Below are 20,333 nucleotides of genomic sequence, written 5' to 3' on the forward strand. Positions count from 1 at the left end.
GTCATTGAAAGGCCTGCTAGTCATTAACTCCATAACCAATGGGAAGCTCCTAGATGGTAGTAGACCCTCAACAAGATGGATTGACACAGTGGCTGCAACGACGGGCTCAAGCGGAACAAGGGTTGTGAGGATGGTGCAGGAAAGGGCAGTGTTTCGTTCTATTGCTCACAGTGTTGCCAAGTTGTAATCGACTCAATGGCACCTAACAACAACTGGATGGTAAGCTTACTCTGGTGAGGTATGAGGCAGGCTGAAGTAGGGGCAGGCTTTGTTTCTTAGGGAGAACTAGCTGTAGAAACCAAAGGCACAGTGTGCTTGGATGGTGTGAAGATATTTAGTGCAGCTAGAACGAGAGTGATGGGAGAGACACAATGAGCCTGGACCCGTTGGTGGATCCCAACACGTGAGGGCCTGGCTAGCCATGCTAAGGCCTTTCGCTGAATCAACATGAAGCCACTGAAGAATTTTTATTTGAGTTTATTTAAAAAAAAAATTCCAAGTAATACATGCACAAGGTAAAAAATTAAATAGTACAGGACTTAAAATGAAAAGCACAGTTTCCCACTCCACTCCTTTGAACACTAGTCCTATTTCCTAGAGGCAATGCTTGTTAACAATTTCTATTTTTAGGTCTTCGGATAACTAACTGCCTACCTTTAAATAATGTTTGACCAATCCTTCCTTGACTCACCAGCTCTCCCTCTGCAGTAAGTGCCCATCACAGAAGAGAGAGGTTCAACTTGCGCTCTCCCTTTACACCTCCTGCTCCCAAATTGGAAGATGGGCCATTATCTTTTAACACGTTTGTTGGTTTAATGTATAACTTGGAACCCTACGGTAATGCCCTAGTCCTTGTTCCACTCACCGTAGACTTCATGCTTTTGTTCCCACTTTGAGGCTGTCAGTAGCCCTGCTCTCCCTTCCACCTCTTCCCACAACTAACTCTCCAGCAATTTCTGCTTTTTGTTAGCATTAATTGTTCTCACCTTCTGCTCTGAACCCCAAACTAAGCTTTTTCATGCTTTTTCTACAGGCTGATCAGAACACTGATAGCATTTACATTATCATGGCTATGCAAATACTACTGACTGAGAGCCCTAGTGAAGGGAGGAGAGTTTCTTTCTGCAGTCAATGCCCTGATACCTGGACCACTTGAAAGAGAACTTACCTACCGCCAATGACTAGAAGTCTCTTCTTACACTCCATAAACAACTTAAAATCATGTTTTCTCTTGCTTCATAATTACATCTGAATTTCTTGATGGGTTTTTATCGTGCATTTCTTTTTTGGTTGGCTAAAGAATCTTGACTCTTCCACATTCCCAAGCAATCCAGCCTCTCAATGACAGTAGCTCTGGTGAGGAATGCACATTCTTCCCAGAGTCTGAGACAGTGCATTCTTCATCTGAGATGGGTCTGCTGGACAACTGTTGCTCTAGAGTGAGGCATCCTGCGTGAGTGCCATGGGCTTCCAGATTCCCATTCCTTCCTCATTTTGTTGAAGAATTTTTTCAAGGTGATTTCTCAGCAAAGGTGCAACGGAGGTAACTTTCTGAATATTGGCATGTATTTATTTTGACTTTACTCTCAACAGTTTGGCTAGTTATGGAGTTCTGGGCACAAAAACATTTCCCATAAAATACTTTGAAGACATTGCTCCATTAACTTTTAGTGTTCAGTGCTGCCAATCCATTTTATGAATTGTAATTGAGCTAATTATGGTGACTCTCCCCCACCCCCCGTTGTTTTTCTTTCGGGGCACTTATAGTATCTTCTATCTTTAAAGTTCCAAAATTTCACAAGACTGTATCTAGATGTAGATTTTATTGGGCCTTTTCAAACTGCAAAGTTCTTTCTGTTCTTTTTTCTGTTTCTTCACCTATATTTGTTCTCTCTTCCAGGAACAGTTAGACACTGATCATCTATGTCTCTTTCTTTTCTTATTTTCTATTTTTTGCTCTGTATCTTGGGATATTCCCTCAGCTTCATTTTCTAGCCTGTCTACTGAGTGTTTCAGACAGTCTTATTTACTTTCAAAGGGCTCTTCTTATTCTCAAATGTTCTCCTTTCTTTGTAACATGTTTTCAACTTACAAATACATCTCAAATCTCTCTGAAGATACAATGAGAATTTTGTTACTTTTTTTCTGCATTAACTGTTTCTTCTGGAGTTGATCATATTCTTCAACTCAAACTCTACCTGGTTATTTTCCTTACATCCATCCATCCCTATGTCTGGGACTTGCTGGCTGACCATTCACCTTTCAGAAATCACTGAAACTGTTGGCTGTTGTAGGTGGTTGATGTCGCTCTCCTCTGTCATTGTGTGGTTTGATCCATCTATATATGGAAGCACTGGGCACATGAGTAGGGATCTCAATGGTCAGAAGCAAATTAACTCATAGGCTAGGGGGTCCCTAACATCATGAAAACATGAATTTTATTCTGGTGCACCACCTCCTACCTCTTCTCAAGCATTTCATTCAATTTCTTTATTAAGAAACAGAACCAATTTTACCGGTACCAATAGGCTGCCTGTACTGTATACACGAATGGGGGGGAGGAATGGGATGGGGTACAAGTTTACAACTGGTGACCTTCTTTAGCTGATAGAATTTCTGGATACTCAAGGCTCTTTGGGCTGTTGGGTTCAGGTAGCGTATACTGTTCAGGTAGCGCACCTTCTCTCTTTCCTTCATTTTGATGCTTTATCCACTCTTTCTCCTCCAGAAATGTGTTGAGGTCTCTCCATTTATATCCACATCCTTCTGCTGCTTTCTGAGATGTCTCCATTTCCTTTTGCATTTCTTGACTTCAGTTTCAGTGGGGCCTAGGGAGGGAGGGGAGGTAAACTCATGTTCAGTCCATCGTCTTAAATCTGAAGTCCTGCTGGAAACTTTTAGACAGGGGAGCAAAGGGACAGCTTTACGTTTTTAAAAGCTCCCCACCTACCCTCCTGAAAATGGTGTAGAGGGCCAGGATGGGTACAGATATTATTCGGAAAGGTTGAGGGTCTAATTTCTTGTATGAGAACATGCAGTGGTGGGACTTTTGGGAATCAGATACTTAACTGAAATAGTTCCTCATTCAAATCCAGTAAACAAGTAAATGCTTTCATGGTGCCCTAGAGTGAATGGCTGAGACCTTAATAAGCCAGACATACACAACTGGGGTGGTGGATGCTAAATGGCTCGTTCCAACACGGCTTGTTAGGAGGCACTTCAGGACATACCACACATTCTTCCTCTGGACTCACATTTGAGATAAACAAAAGGTACGATTGTTCTGATAGAATCAGATGAGGGGCAAAGCCTGAGAAGCCAAAGCTGTGTAATTAGGGGCCCTGTGTTCTCTGGCTTCTCCATTTTCTCATTTATTTGGTCACTCGAGGCAGAGCAGTTAATGACTCACTTGTCACCAGAGTTCCTGGGTCCCAATCCGAGATCTACCACTTACTAGCAATGCAACCATAGGCCAGTTACTTATCCTTTATAAACTGCAGTTCTTTCTCTGTCATAAAATGGAGATAGTAATAGGTTCCACTGCATAAAATTATTGTCAAGAGTAAATGAAATAATCTGTATAAAGGACCTCATTACGTACTTGGTACACACTCAACAGTCCATATTAAGAGCAGTTATTTTAAATGTTGAGGTCCCTGAGTGTTACACAAGGTGAACACACTTAGCTGAAAGGCTGGACGGTCAAGTCTACCCAGAGGCCCCTCTGAGGAACGGCCTGGGGATTCACTTCTGAAAAGTGAGTCATTGAAAACCCTATGGAGCACAGGTCTACTCTGGCACACATGGGCTTGCCATGAGCTGGGGCTGCCTCCATGGCAACTGTTTTTTTCTTTTTTTATTTCAGATGTGGAATGAATAGTCCACACACACTTTATTCTATGTTCAAAGCACCTAGACAATGGCCTTTTGTGAATAAGAGAAAATAATTCTATCATTGAGAAAAGATATAATAAAGGAATCCAAAGAAAAATTATCTAGATCATACTTGATTTTGTCTGCATCCACCCAGTTCTCAATAAGGCAGACAAAGTCATGGATTCCAGTAACCAAGTAAAAGGAAATGAGCTGTAGGGAAATTGGTTGGCTGCATACGACATCAATCCCAGAGACTCGACTTTAATTACAGGTACAAAGAAATGAGATGGTTCTAAATAAAATGTGAAGAGAAAATGAGAATCTGTGGAAATCAAGTCGAGGTAGGTCAGCTATCAAATTGGGAGTAACCCTAGACAGTGGTTCAATGTGACCAGAAAAACCTGGACACCACTATCAACTGGATGCTGACTCTTTGCTAAGGACAAACACCCTGTGGAATGATTCAGGCTTGTCAAGTGCCTTCCTCTCTTGATTTAGGTAAAGAAAGAATTTGACCTGAAAGATGGAATTGAATAAAGAGGCCCAAGTAGCTTTCTTAACCTCCCTGTGAATGCAGATCCTTTCCTTAAGACTCGTAAAGCAATGTCTTAGAATCTCTTGATGGTTGGTGACTGAAATGTGGGATGAGGTAGTATTAATTAAAACTGCATCTAAAATGTCATCTGAAGGTGAAGTCTAGCTCTAAAGTGATGTTTAGTTAGATGATAATCACAGCAGCTGTGATTTTCTCAACACCTACCAATTGCTAGGTACCGTTTGACCACTGTTAGAGGTACTACAGAATCTAATCATCAGAGTAACCCTACAGAATCAAGCCCATCTTATAGACAAGGAGACCGAGTCATAGAGACATTCAGGAACTGCCCCAGGGTCATACACCTACTAGGTGAAAGAACTAGGATTTGGATATAGGGAGTCTGCTGCCAGCAATGACGACTTTGGCCCCAAGCTGTGCAAAGTGGCTGGGGGAAGAAGTGCGTTGCTTTTGGACACTGGACAGTGGACCACGTCCTAGATGTGCATCCACTGTGTGGTTCACACGCCACATCAGGGTGATCTATCAGGGTCTTCTGCATGACGCTGGGGGGTGGGCAGGGTGTGCATCCCCATTCCACACACGAAGAAATGGAAATGCTGAGATAAAATGACTTTCCCGAGAGCTAACCCTAACTCTAGACCCCTTCTACACCAGTCTGCTTTCCAACTATTTGAAAGCTACCCAAACGTAAGACATCTGAGTCACTAGGGAGCTGTCAAGGGATGAAGGTAAATTTGTGTTCCCTCTGGTTCTATGATCAGACTTTGGGAACAAGTGACCAGAAATCACAGCCCAGAAAGAATGGTCAGGCTGTGAGGATGAGAACCACCCTCCACAGGGGCCCGTGATGGGGAACCAAAGCTGGCACAGCAGCAGGTGCCAGAGCCCTCAGGACAGGGCTGTTCCAGAGCTGGAGGTCTGAAGGCTGCGAGCAGAGGGACAAGAGGACATAGATGCCTGCTCCCGAGAAATCTGATGCCACCCATGTGGTATTTCTAACCCACTTCCTGGAGACACACTAGGGAGCAAGATCTGGGGCAATGAACTGGGGGACAAGGCCAAAGCCTAGGAGACAGAGCAGAGAGGTGACCCCCATCTCTGCCTGTCTTCCCAGACCTCTCTACCTGCCACCTCGCTGGGCACTCCTTACATCTGGGTGAGGAGGTACAATTTCATAATATTTTCCTTCCACTCGGGCAGGTAGGCCAGGCTGGTAGCCACTTCCTTCTGGATGGGCCAGGCCCAGGCCTCGAAGAAAGGTGTCAGATTCTTCTGCACTTGGTGAGAGAACATCTTGACCCACAGGTTCATTTTGTCAACGTTGTCTGTGGGCAGGTTGGTCTGGTTCCTGTACTCATTGAAGAGGCGGATGAACGGCTCCCAACCAAAGGCTTCTTGTAGCTGGAGGGAGACATGAGGGGCAGGGTGAGGCACCTGGCAAAAAGGGACCAACAGATGCTACAGTACACCCTTGTAACATATTTCACCCTCTTGTAGCTGGAGGGCGACACCTGGCCTACAATGGGAGAGCCAACGGCCATGACAACATGCAGATCCAATGTATTTAACCCTCGGTCATCTATCGCTGACTCAGCTCTGTTTTACTTGTGGGCCTCAAGCCTCCCTTCCTGACATTCTCACCTTAGGAAGGACCTCAGAACTAACTCAGAGATTGGCTCAAAACAGGTGATCAAAAATGATGGCTTTGGTAATAATTACAAGGGTTGTCATCAATATTTACTACCAATACCATTTTCCATGTATTGCACCAGTTCATCCAAGCAAGGTTCGGAGACTCCACAAGAACTTAAAATTGACTCAAGTGGTGAAGGCCTCGTCTCTTTTACAATTTCAGAGTTAAACCCCAACCACTGGGAAACTCTCACCTTAGCCTGTCATGATGAAATTCCCACCAATCCTAGGTCTAGGTCTGATTGCAAGGATACTAAAAAGGCCTTGGGGAAAAATACATCAGCTAGAAGTTACTGCTGCTAGCTGCTATCAAGCCGGCCCCTGACTTAGGTGACCCTGTACACACAAGGTCAGACCATGTGGCCCACAGTGTTTCCGTGGGCTGATTTTCAGATCTCCAGTCTTTTATTTTTAGTCTTTCTTATCCTGGAGGTGCCTCTGAAACCTGTCCAGCATCCTAGCAACACACAAGTGTCCACTGACAGTTGGGTGGTGGTGGCAGTGCACGAGGTGTGTCGGCTGGAAAAGAACCCAGGCCTCTCGCACATATAGGAGATGCAGCTGGAGTTAAGAGTCAGCTGTGATCCAAGAAAAGCTCTCTACCCTGGGGCTGCTGGAACTGGTGAGTGACCCGGGACCAGGAGTCTCAGCAGTTCCCCAGAGCAGCCTCCACTTCACTTCACAGGTGAGGAACTTCTGTCCTGGGGCACAGCAGCCTTAGGGACAAAGCTGATGGGGTGACTCTCTGGCCATTCCCCTATCATTCTCAGGGCAGCAGATGAGCTGGGAGGGGCCTGGTTAGGTAGAATGTGCAGGGGGCCATGCCTGCCCTGTGTTCTACTGCAATAAAGTTCTCCCCATGAGCTGGGCACTGACCCAAGGGCTGTGTCAGGAACTGGGACACTGTCTCAGTCATCTAATGCTGCTCTAACAGAAATACCACAAGTGGCAGCTTAAAAGACAGAAATTTATTCTCTCATAGTTTAGGAGATGAGAAATCTGAATTAAGAGCATCCGCTTCAAGGGAAGGTCTTCTTCCCTCTGTTGGCTCTGGGGAAAGGTCCTTGTCATCCATATTCTCCTGGGTCTAGGAGGTTCCCTGCACAGGGACCTGGAGTCCAAAGGGTGCACTCCACTCTCAGCTCCATTTTTTTTTTTGGTGGCAGTCAGGTCCTTCCTCTCTCTGCTCACTTCTCTCTCCTTTTAGCTCTTATAAGATAAAAGGTGATAAGGCCACACCCCAGGGAAATTCCCCTTACATTGGATCAGGGCTATGACCTGAGTAAGATGTTGCATCCCCCTTAACCCCCTCACAACTGACTGGCTGCCCCTCACAACTGACTGGCTGGTACCGTCAGATCACATCACTGGTTACATCATTCTTCAACTGCCCTGTTACATCATTACCTGACTGCCAAAATACTGAGAATTTGGGGCCAGCCAAATTGATACATATTTTGGGGGGACACAATTCAATCCATGACAATCACTGACGGGCCATGTAGGGTAAAGGCACCTCCTTGGCCAGGCCAGTGAGGAACTATGGAAACTGGGCACAGCCAAGTCACAGAAGAGGATGTTGTCCAGGTCAAGGGGTGTGAGGGATAGGTTTGGGTAGAGATGGCTACCAAGTGGCCATGTTTGGCTTTGTCCTGGCAAGTCTGCCTTCAAGCCTGAGACAGTAACTATATCTGTATTAGCAGCTGCCTCTTCCCTGCGAAACCCTTCTTAGTGCTTCTCTTACTCTCATCCATCACTTCCAAACAGTGGTGTGGACGGTAGGGCTGACCCAAGTCCTGGTGGAGTTAAGCACAGCAGTGATCCCAGAGGTCTCTGGGTGGCACCATCTGACTATTCATCTCAAGTTGGTGGTTCAAACCCACCCAGCAGCAAAGAACCTGGTGATCTGGAACAAAGACCTGGTGATCTGCTTCCATTGAGATCACATCCAGGAAAAACTCCATGGAGCACGGTTCTACTGAGTAACACATGGAGTTTCCGGGTGGTCTGAGAGACATCTCCATCCTGCAGAGTCCACATCAGGGTCTGTACCAATGCTGCTCTGGCAGTGCCCCACCCATCAGTAGGTCCCTCCACCCTTACTCTCACCCAGTACCTGGAGGTATGTCTCCAGGGCTGTCCACGCGTTCCAGTTCTTAACACTGGGGCCCTTGCCCAGGTAGATTCTGACCCTCTTCTCCCGGACGAGTGGCCACAGGGCAATGTTGGCGTGGCCACGGGGGATGCCCAGGACCGTCTCGTGCACATACACACACCACAGGTTGCAGGTGGCCTCGGTGGTGTGCGGAGGGAACTCCCACTCTTGCCGCTGCTGGTTGCGACCCAGCTCGTGCACTGGGCCCCACAGCCCCTTGGTCCTGATGAGCTTCTCGTGAATGAGTTCCTGCACCGACTCCAGGTGACACATGATGGGGTACCCCGCGTGCATCCAGCCTGGGGGGGCAGAGATAGGGTCAGGTCACCCCCATCACGCACCAACTCCAGGTGACACATGATGAGGTACAATCCAGCCTGGGGGGGAGACAAGGTTAGGTTGCCCCCATCCTGCACTGACTCCAGGTGACACACGATGGGGTACCCCATGTGCATCCAGCCTGGGGGGGCAGAAATAGGGTCAGGTCACCCCCATCACGCACCAACTCCAGGTGACACATGATGAAGTACCCCCTGTGCATCCAGCCTGGGGGGAGACAGGGTTAGCAGGGTTAGGCTGCCCTCATCCTGCACTGACTCCAAGTGACACATGATGGGGTACCCTGGGTGCATCCAGCCTGGGCTGGGGGGAGACAGGGTCAGGCTGCCCCCACCCATGTCCCTCGTGGAGGCTCCATGGTGCTCAGAGGGCCTGCACACCAGACCCGTCTTCACCTCTCCCCATGTACCAGCCCTCCAACCTCTCTGATCAGGAAGTGTGGCTATGCAGAGTAGGGCAGGCTACAAAAGGCCTGGATCTGAGTTCCACTCTGATGGGGGCTCTCCACATGAGCCTGTGTCTCCCTTGGCTGGTCTCTGAAACTGGAACTCTTTGACATGTGGCTGCCACATGGACACTGTTTTAGAGTGATCAGTTGTGTAGGCCAAGAGCTAGAGCCCAGAGCATTTCCTGTGGGTCTCCTTTCATTTCACACACCTGTGTTTTCAGAGCACTGGGCTCCTGGTGAAGCCTTCTTTGCTCAGCACCTTCCCAAAGCGGTTAAAAGAGACCCCACACCATTCTCCATCTTTCCTTGGACTCCCCCACAGGCGGCTGTGCGGCCCAGACAAAGTCTTTCTGCACAGTCCCACTGTGTGACGAGGTCATGACATGCGGGCTCACATGCCATCTCTTTCTTTCAAAGTCAATTTCTTCCTTTCTCATCTGAATAACGGGCTGCGTGTGGTGTGGCTTTTACCCTCCTGGCTGTCAATGAAGGGAAGACCCTTGGGCAATATGCAAGGAGGAGCCAGAGGCGCCCACCCACATGATGTGGTTTAAAGGGTTAAGAGAACGTTCTCCCTTGGGCAGTGTGCAGGCAGCATGCCACCCACCCACATAGTGTGGACCAAGGAAAGACCCTCAGGTGGTGTGCACAGGGTCCCCCTTGGAGATATCCACCAAATGGTGTGCACCAAGGGTCCCCACAGGGCACCCACCCAGAGAGTATGGATTAAGGCCCTGGAGCAGTGTGCACAGGGTCCCCCCAGGCACCTACCCACTGAGATCTGCACGTCGGCAACAATCCTCTGTGGTAAGCGCAGAGGGAAGGGCTCAGCACCCAGCCTGGCGACAGCCGCCATCACCTCATCCCAGAGGCGCAGCAGGGGCTCGGGGTCCTCCAGGGTGCGCAGGTTAGCAGTCGGCACGGTCAGGATGATGTTGTCTGTTGCCAGCTCCCCCCAGGGGCCAGGGTTCTCCTGGATGCGTCTCTTCCATTCCTCTTGCGACGTCTCCCCTAGAACAGAGGCCATGGGTTTGGAACTCACCTCCCCACACCTCTCAGGGCAAGCATGCAGCCCATGCCCCAGGAGGAGAGCATGGGTCCCGGCCACCATGGCCCTCCCCTCTGCCCTTTCTCTCAAGGAGCGTGGTTTCGTCTCATCTCCTCGGCTTCCAAGCAGGAGCTCAGGACACTCGCCTTCCTTGCCACCATCCAGGCATCACTCTTCTCCCATACCAGTAGCCCCACCCTACCTACCCGCCCTTGTCCCCACACCCCTAGTGCCCCTAAGCTGTGCTCACCCAGCTTGTAGTAGGGGGCATGCACTGCCCCCTTGACAGTGAGGGGCACAGGGCCCAGCTTGCAGCCCTGGGGCGCTATGATGTAGAGCAGGCCACCCCACAAGCAGGTGATAGACTTGCTGGGCTTGTCCATGCAACAGCGGTTGATAATGAGTGGTGCACGGAAGAGCTTGCTGGCCCTGGTAAGGTCGTCCGTGTGGCAGCCAATCTGGACCTGCGTGGAAGGAGTCCACAGGGCGGAACAGTGGGTCACCATGGGTGTGTGGTGGACAGAGAGCCCAAAAATGGGCACCAGGAGGTCGGGGCTGCCCCACCCTGTGGGGAACCTAACAGTCCATGAGGCACTGACCTGAAGATCATGTCAGTACCTCCAGGGTATTCAACAACCCTGCATGGGTCCCTACAAGAAACTTGGGTGAGGGCTCCAGGAGTCACCCTGAGGCTAACTCTGAGGACAGCAGCCACAGGGATCCCCTGGTGTCTCTGTTGCTGTGGAAGCTGCCATGGTGGCTCTGGCATGGGGAATGGGGTTCCTGCTTGGTTCTGATTTGGGAGAAGGCCTAGGGCAAGCATGAGAAGGTGAAGGGGCTTCCCCTTCCTTCTTGGGCTCCTTCTTCTCCGAGGGAGAGACCCCGTGCTCACTGGAGTCCTGGGGTTTACACTAGACAAGCTCCTGAGAGACACTGGCATAGAACAGGAGGAGTAGCAAGCAGAAATGTAAATTACCAACTGTGCACATGTGTGTATGCATGCCTGTGCCTGCCCATGTCTGTGTGTTGTGCATGTGCCTATGCATCTGTGTGTGTGTGTACGTGTGACTGTGTTCACATGTGTGGCTGTGTGCATGTGTATGTGTGTGAACATGTGTGTGAGAACTGGCAGAGCCTAAGGCAGCTGGGCTGGCCAGGAATGGCCTTCAGGTGGGCTGGGGCTACAACTGGTGGTGCAGATGGCCCTGAGAGTGGGTTGAGGAACACGTGCCATTGCTAGAGATCGTTACATGGGGTCCCTCTGCTGCCCCAGCCAGATCCCAAGTCGCAGGCTGAAAACTCAGACTGACGCTGGTCTGAGTGTTGGGTCTGCAGTGTCAGCTCCAGATTCTCTCCTCACTGAGTTCTCCTGCATCTCAGCTGCCTAGTCTGTAAAAAGGGGATGGAGAAGCCAGGCCTGCATCTGCCCAAGATTGCCGTGAGACTCAATGAGATACCAGATGCCTAAGCAAGAACCTGGACTCCGGGTGGCATGGTGAGGTGGGTGTGACCTTACCTTCAGGTCTGCAGAGACAGCTGTCTCGGGCAGGGAGACCTCAATGATCTGCCTGGAGGGTATGTAGAGCCCAGTGCTCATCCAGCAGTATCTGGTGCCTGCCAAAGCACATGAGGTCCCTGGTTAGTGCAAATAGGCAAGTTCTCCAGAAGGGTGGAGGTATGGGTCCATAAGGAGGTGCCTTGGCAAAAAGTCCAGTTATCTACTTCTGAAAAATCAAACTTTTGACACATGTGGGGTCACCATGAGTCAGAGTCTCCCCATCTGTTTTTTTTTTTTTCCCCCAGTTTGCCAAAAGCACAGGAAGGACCAATTCTCCTACCACAATCCCTCATCCACCCGCATTGCCACAGCCCCTCATGCCCTCTGCACATGGCTTTATTCTCTCCCATACAGCCCTGACCCATCCCCCAACACTCCCTAGGCTCCCACCCTATCTTCTGGAAAGCGCTTGGCAAGCACTGATGGCTTCAGTGGGCATCAGATCCCCAAAATGACCCACTGTGGTCGCCACATGCTCCCTGCCCCCTCAGCTCAAGCCCACCTCAATTGCACACCTGGATTGGTACAGTTGACCTCCACGGTGATGGGGGATTCTGAGGGGCGCAGGTAAGGGCTGCTGTAGACATCCTCGATTTCTGGGACAAGCAGGGAGAGGTCGCTCCCTGAATGTGCCAGGCCGGTGGCCAGGGAGAGCATGGCGCCCCGGCAGCAGTCGTTGATGACGGGGTTCTCACGCGTGGCCACGGGCAGCCGGTAGCGGCTGAGCAGCTTTCTCAGTAGCCGGTGCACAGATGTGTAGGCTGGGACCTCATCAGCAGGGATCTGTAGGAAGGCTGCACCATCCGGGCCCAGCTTGGCCAGCCAGCCCTTCTCCACGTTGCCTCGTTTCCGGCCCATGATGACTTGGAACTCGGCCAGGGTGGAACGGAAGTGGTAGGTCCTGATGCCTGCCTTTGGGGTGCGGAAGGGCCCGGGGTTCAGGCTCTGACTGGTGATGCTGATGCCAAAGGGGTTGAGGAGTAGGTTCCCCGGGAATCGAGCCAGAGGGGACACGCCTGGGTTCTTGAAGGCCCACCACCAGGCCTGGGCACCCACCAAGAGTCCACCACCCTCCGCCACAAACTCCTGCAGCTCCTTGAAGCCCATGTCGCTCACAGGCTCACAGCAGTAGACACTGGCATCACTGGTCAGCTGGGACTCAACGCTAGTGTCAATGCCCCCCACCGCCAGCAGGCCACTCAGTGTCCGCAGCTCTGTCTGCACCACGATCTTGCCCCGGCGGCCTGCATCCAGCCAGCGCACGGCATTCAGCAGGAAGGGGCCCAGCTTGCTCACTGTAAACAGCGACTTGTGGCCGGTCACCACCACGCGACCCCGGCCATAGCGCGCAGCTGCGATGACGCAGCCATGGTAGGAGTCCAGCCCCAGTGGGAATGCCAGCGCGCCATGCACCAGCAGCTGTGACGGGAAGCAGTCTGAGTTGGTGATGTCCAGCTCCGAGATGCCATGCAGGAGCTCATCCCTGTCCTCAGAGAGGTCGTCCTCACAGCTGGAAAAAACAACCATGTTCCTAATCACAGGAGTTCCTCAGGTCAATGCCCTCAGAATAAGGCTAGTGTGTACACTGCATGTGTGAGGGGACCCCTCGGTGCACAGCCCTCAGAATAGGGCCAGCTTGTACCAAGTGTTGCATATGTGAGGGGGCCTTCTCAGTGTGAAGTCCTCAGCATGGTGCTGACCTGTAGCAAGTGTTGCGTGTGTGAGGGGGCCTCTCTGTGCAAAGCCCTCAGAATGGAGCCAGTGTGTACGCTGAATGTATGAAGGGGCTCCTTGGTGGCACAAATGGTTAAGCGCTTGACTACAAGCCCAAAGGATGGCAGTTTGATCCTATCCAGAGGCACCTTGGAAAAAAGCCTGGCAATCTGCCTCTGCAGGTTGACAGGCTTGAAGGCCTGGGGAGCAGTTCTACTACGACACTCATGGGGCACCACGAGTTGTAATCAACTTGACTGCAACTCACAATGACAAATGTGTGAACTTCACAAGGAGTGCATTTTCAGCTTCTGCAGTGAGTTGAGAGAACCAAGAAGGTACACTTGACCTCACTGGGCATGGAGACTTGTTGAGGGAGGATGGGGGAGGGCTTCCATGAATTCACTGTGTATAAATTTCCCACATGAAATCTTAAAGGCAGCCTTGCTATGTTAAACCCAACACCAAACCTACAACTGTCAAGTCACTTCTGACTCACAGTGACCCTACAGGACACTATAGGGTAGAGTGGCCCCACAGAATTTCCAAGGCTGAAAACTTTACAACCACCACTCATCTGTCAGAACGTTGGACAGTCGTGGCTTGCATATTGCAGTGAGGCTGGAAGCTATGCCACCAGTCCTTCAAATGCCAGCAGGGTCACCCACGGGGGACAGGTTTCACGGGGGCTTCCAGACTAAGAGACTAGGAAGGAAGATCTAGTAATCTACTCTGAAAAAACTGGCCAGTGAAAACTTCATGCAACAGAATATTGTCTCTATAGTGCTGCAAGATGAGCCCCTCAGGTTGCACTGCCATCAAGTCAGATCTGACTCATAGCGACCCCTCCTTGGGTTTCCGAGGCAGTATCACTACAGAAGTACATTGTCCAACCTTCCTTCCGAGGAGTAGCTGGTGGGTTTGAACCGCCAGCCTTCTGGTTAGCAGTCAAATGCCTTAGGCACTTCGTCACCAGAGTTCCTGGAAGACACTAAAATATGACTGGGGAAAAGCTGCCTCCTCAAAGTAGAGTTGACCTTAATGACGTCAATGAAGTAAAGCTTTGGGGACTTTCATTTGCTGATGGGGCATGACTCAAAATGGGAAGAGCGAGCTGTTTCTAAACAACCATTAATGACGAGAATGTGAAATATATGGAGTATGAATCTAGGAACACTGGAAGTTGTCAAGAAAGAAATGGAACACACACACACACACAAAGAAAAGGAACACATAAAGATCGATATGCTAGACATTAATTAGCTGAAATGGATTATTATTAAAATTTATGCACCAACCACTGCCAAAGATGAAGAAATTGAAGATTTTTACTAATTTCTGCAGTCTGACATTGATCAAAGATACATTTAAGATACATTGATAATTATTGGTGATTGGAATATGAAAGCTGGAAACAAAGATTCCAAAATCAAGAAACCAAATGCACTGCCACCAGGTTGATTCTAACTCATAGTGACCCACACTGGGTTTCTGAGGCTGGAAATCTTCATGGAGGTAGGTCGCCCCATCCTCCTCCTGCAGAGCAGCTGGTTAGTTTGAACCACTGACCTCCTGGTTAGTAGCCAAGTGTCTTATCCTCTATGCCACCACAGTTCCTTACAAAGACTATTAGTTGGAAAATAAGGCTTTGGTGATAGAAATTCCAGAGACCCCTCGATAGAGTTTAAGATTAATGACTAACTAATAGCAAATATCTTTTTTCAACAACATAAATGGTGACCATACATGTGGACCTTGCCAGATGGAATATACAGAAATCAAATCAACTACATGTGTGAAAAGGGACGATAAAGAATTTCAATATCATCAGTCAGAACAAGGCCAGGGACTGAGTGTGGAATAGGTCATCAACTCCTTACATGCAAGTTCAAGCCTGAAGCTCAAGAAAATGAAAACAAGCCCCAAAGCGCCAAAGTGCAACCTTGAGCATATCCCACTTGAATTTAGAGACCATCTCAAGAATTGGATGCACTGAACACTAATGAAGAAAAGCCAGAGGAGCTATGGGATGACATCAAGGACATCACACACGAAGACGGAAGTCATTAAAAAAGACAGGAAAGGCAGAGACCAAAAGAGATGTCAGAAGTGACTCAAACTCACTCTGAACAGAGAGCAGCTAAAGTGAATAGAAGAAATGATGGTAAAAGAGCTGAACAGAAGATGTCACAGGTGGATTGATGAGGCAAAGCAAAACATTCTAATGAAATGTGCAAAGACCCAGAGCTGAAAAATCAAAAGGGAAGAAAACACACACCCTTTCTTTGACTGAAACAACTGAAGAAAAAATTCAAGCTTTGAGTTTCAGTATTGTGGCATAGTGCCTAAAGCATTTGATTGCTAACCAAAGGGCTGGTGGTTCAAACCCACTAGCCACTCCTCAGAAGGAAGGTTGGGCAATCTACTTTCGTAGTAATACCACCTCGAAAACGCAAGGAGGGGTCACTATGAGTCAGATCCAACTCGACAGCAGTGTGTTGCATTGTTGTTTATGGGAAAAATACCAAATGACACAGGAGGCATCAAAAGAAGATGGCAGGAAGCCAGAGTCACTGTACCAAAAATAATTGGTCGATGTTCAAACATTTCAGTAGGTAACATATGATGAAGAACTGATGATAATGAAGAAAGAAGTCCAAGCTTCATGGAAGGCACTGGTGAAAAATAAGATTCCGGGAACTGACCAATTACCAATTGAGAGGGTTCAACAAACAGATGCAATGCTGGAAGCATTCACTCATCCATGCCAAGAAACTGAAAAGTCAGCTACCTGGCCATCTGACTGGAAGAAATCTGTACTTGTGCCCATATCAAAGAAAGGTGATCCAACAGAATGTGGAAATTATTGAACAATAGCATTAATACTACATGCAAGTAAAGTTACATTGAAGATAATTCAGAAATGGTTGCAGGACATGGAACTGCCAGAAATTCAAGCTAATTCAGAAGAAGAACATGGAAGTAGGGATATCATTGCTGATGTCAGATGGATTTTGGCTGAAAGTAGAGAATACCAGAAAGATGTTTACTTGTGTTTTATTGACTATGCAAAGGCATTCAACTGTGTGGACCATAACAAATTATGGATAACATTGAAAAGAATGGGCCTTCCAGAACACTTAATGGTGTTCTTCAGGAACCTGTAACAAGAGGCAGTTGTTTGAACAGAACAAGGGGATGCTGCATGGTTTGAAATCAGGAAAGGTGTGTGCCAGGGCTATATCCTTTCACCATACTTATTCAATCTGTATGCTGAGCAAATAATTCAAGAAGCTGGACTATGTGAAGAAGAAAACATCATTAGGATTGGAGGGAGACTCATTAACAATCTGCAATACATAAATGATACAGTATTGCATGCTTAATATAAGGAGGACTTGAAGCACTTATTGATGAACATAAAAAACTACAGATTTCAATGTGAATTACACCTCAAGTGAAAGAAAAAATCCCTCACCAATGGACTACTAAGCCATATCGTGGTAAATGGAGAAAAGATTGAAGATGTCAAGGATTTCATTTTAAATGATCCACAATCACTGCCCTTGGAAGCAGCAGTCAAGAAATCAAATGACAAGTTGCACTGGTCAAATCTGTGTAAAAGAACTCTTTAAAATGTTAAAAAGCAAAGATGTCACTTTCAGGACAAAGATGAGCCTGACCCAAGTCATGGTATTTAAAATCACCTGATACGCATGCAAAAACTGGACAATGAATGTGGAAGCCTGAAGAAAAACTGATCCCTTTGAATTTTGGCATTGGTAAAGAATACTGAACATGCCACGGACTGCCAGAAGAACAAAAAAATCCGTCGTGGAAGAAGTACAGCAGAATGCTCCTTAGAAGCAAGGATGGTGAGTCTTTGTCTCTCGTACTTTGGACCAGTGCCTAGAAGGACATCATGCATGGTAAACAGAGGGTCAGCAGAAAAGAAGATGTCCCTCCACAAGATGGATTGACAAAGAGGCTACAACAATGGGCTCAAACCTAGAAATGATGGGGAACATGGCACAGGACCAAGCAGTGTTTCATTCTGTTGTTCATACGGTCACTATGAGTAGGAACCAACTCAATGGCATAGCACCTGTTTTTGTTCTCTAGTGTCACACTAACAAAATACACAAACACATGGCTTAACAAACAGAATTATTCTCTAACAGTTGAGGAGGCTAGAAGTCCAAGTTCAAAGTGCCAGCTCTAGGGGCTAGGCGAAGGAACCTCCATCTTGGGCTTCAGCTCTGCCTCTTGCTCCAGGTCCACTGGAAATGGAGGCATCTCTCAACTCAGGCAGCTGCTGGCTGCTGAGGCTGACAAATCCAAGGTCGACAAGTAAAAATGGCACAGTCCCAGGATTATCAAGCAACGTGGCAGGCCACTAGCTCAAATCCAGAAGCAGTCTCAAGATCAGCAGACAACATGGCAGACCACTGAGACAAAGACTCGGTTGGCCAAATACAGGATCCAGATGTGCCAAAAACTAGAGACTTTTCTCAAAGCTTCTTCTTACACATTGGAAGTAGACCACCTCCCTAAGGAAGCTACTGAGCTGTTCACAGTAGATTCCACCATAGTGAATAACTACATCCAGCTGCCCAGCCACTCAAAACCAGGCCCAGCCAAACTGACACACAAATTAACTGCCACGATTCCACCCCTTGTCAACTTGGCACCTATACAGATCTCCTTCATTGGGTGGCCTGAGTCCCCTAGAACATCTCAGTGGTGACCTCACCACCTTGGCCTGGAAGGCCCTGCTTTTCTGCCCCTTGGGCATGGCAGCCCTGGGCCCTCATTTTTGGGCAAGGGCTATGGCCCCACCCCACTGGCCCTCATGAACGGCAGCCCCACACTCCAGAATCAAGTCAGTGAAGGTCTCATTCTTTGAAACTTAGGAGGCTGTGGTAGTTTCCCCTCCAGAAGCCATGGTCATACCCTTTGAGGCTGAGGCAGCTCTGCTTCCTGTTTCCTTGGTCTCTCAGCTTCTTCCAACTAATGCCCGAGGCAACCCACTCCACCAGGAAGCTTCCTACTCAAAGCCACTCAGCTTTTCTGCTCTGTGGGCTGGCAAACCTGCTACTCCATTTCATGCGGGTCTCTTCTACCAATTAATGCCTGAAGGCAACCCACTCTGCCAAGAAGCCACCTGCCCCAAAACATCCAGCTTCCTCTGCTGAGGGCTGGTAGGCCTGTCATGCTGTCTCATGCTGGCCTCTTGGTCGGCTGCCACCATCTCTCTGCTGGTCTCTCTGCTGCTATCGGTGCAGGGATCTCAGAACCAAGGAGAAACTCCTGTTTCTATGTTTTAGGAATCTGTTAGAGCAGCACCCCACTCTTGGTACCAAATTCTGTTTTGGTTCTCTACTGCCACTCTAACAGAAAATACTGTATACGTATGGCTTTTAACAAATGGATTTATTTTCTTACGGTTTAGGAGGCTAGAAGTCCAAATTCAAAGTGCCAGCTCTAGGGGCTAAGTGAAGGTGCCTCAACCCTGGGCTTCAACTCTGCCTCTTGCTCAAGGCCCAATGGAGCTGGAGGCATCTCTTAACTCAGGCAGCTGCTGGCTGCTGTGGTTTACAAACCCAAGGTTGACAAGTAAAGTGGCACAGTCCCAAGATTATCAAGCAACATGGTAGGCTGCTAATTGTAGTCCAGACAGAGTCTCACGATCAGGAGACAATGCGGTAGGCCACTGAGATGAAGACTTGGCCAAATGCAGGATCCACATATGCCAAAAAACTCAATACTTTCTCAAAGTGTCTTCTTATATACAGGAAGGAAGCAGACCACATCCCTAAGGCAGCTACTCAACTGCTCACAGAAGATTCCACCATGGATTGATTCAATCTCATATGCGGAATCACTACACCCAGCTGCCCATCCACTCAAAACCACCAGGCCCAGCCAAGTTCTTGAAACCTGAACTAACACAGCAGCCAAAGGCTTTAACTCAGAAATTAACGACACACTGAAAAACTGATGAGGCTGTGAAAGGACCCAGGAGACAAATTAATAGGGCTTACACGTGCCAAGTTTTGGACAACTAGACCTTCACAAATTGACTATAAATTAATTCCAACATATTTAGATGGGGGGTGGAATTCAAGAGTATAGAGCCATGTTAAGAAAATACACACAATATAAACCAACCATAAAACCAACAAATGTTGTGAGGTGGGAAGGAAAAGCTCAGAGGACTGTCAAATTTTTCTGGGAGAAACCTGGGTCCACCTGCACGTAGAGTACACTAAGTGGCTATGGTCTCCATCATTATGGGGACGCAGGGCAGAGGACCTAAATCAGTGTGGGAGATGGCAAAGGTTTCTGGAGGTGGTGACACTTGAGAGGCATTGCCTAGCACACTTGAGTTGTCAAGCCAGCAGTTACACAAGGGGTAAAGTAAGGAAAGGGTTATTGTATACACTCTGGTGGTGCAGTGGTTAAAGCATTCATCTGCTAACTGAAAGGTTGACAGCTTGAACCATTTTTGGCCACCACCTTTGTAAACACTGCCTGGTACAGATCCTAGTAAATGCTAGAACCTCTGGGCGGAAGGTGGTTGGGGAACTGGATCCCCTACAGTCTCAAAAGATCACAGATCAAATTAGTTAAAATTGTATGACTACAATGGAAAAATCCTACAAGCTCCAGTTTACCTTCAGGTAAATTTTCACATCACCAATAATAGGACAAACTGACCACATGTACCTCCTGATTTGATACCCTACAGTGGACATAGTACCTTCTATGTGGTATTCCAAGGGGATAAAAGCCTTGAACCTGGACAGAAGAGCAATCAGCCAAAGGGATTAGGTGAGAAGGGGAAACTCAGGCCCGCCCAGAGTAGCAGGCCGGAAGAGCAGGAGAAAGGGGATAAAAGCCTTGAACCCAGACAGAAGAGCAGTCAGCCCCAGGGTTACAGGT

The 20,333-nt window shown here is 48.4% G+C and overlaps 1 protein-coding gene across 1 annotated transcript in view; it reads right to left on the minus strand.

Annotated features, from left to right (window-relative positions):
* Positions 1-5,581: 5,581 nt before the first annotated feature.
* The window catches only part of TCAF1 (TRPM8 channel associated factor 1), a 29,498-nt gene continuing 14,746 nt past the window's right edge, over positions 5,582-20,333 (minus strand). Inside the window, exons 2-7 of the mRNA XM_007956595.2 lie at positions 12,191-13,185; positions 11,634-11,731; positions 10,368-10,581; positions 9,841-10,080; positions 8,244-8,581; positions 5,582-5,836 (exon numbers count right to left, since the gene is read on the minus strand). Of these exons, the coding sequence (XP_007954786.2) occupies positions 5,582-5,836; positions 8,244-8,581; positions 9,841-10,080; positions 10,368-10,581; positions 11,634-11,731; positions 12,191-13,185 (2,140 nt within the window). The remainder of the gene's footprint in view (positions 5,837-8,243; positions 8,582-9,840; positions 10,081-10,367; positions 10,582-11,633; positions 11,732-12,190; positions 13,186-20,333) is intronic.

Source organism: Orycteropus afer, unplaced genomic scaffold, assembly GCF_000298275.1.
Source record: "Orycteropus afer afer isolate SDZICR_OR568_19922 unplaced genomic scaffold, OryAfe1.0 scaffold00638, whole genome shotgun sequence".
Taxonomy (NCBI): Eukaryota; Metazoa; Chordata; class Mammalia; order Tubulidentata; family Orycteropodidae; genus Orycteropus; species Orycteropus afer.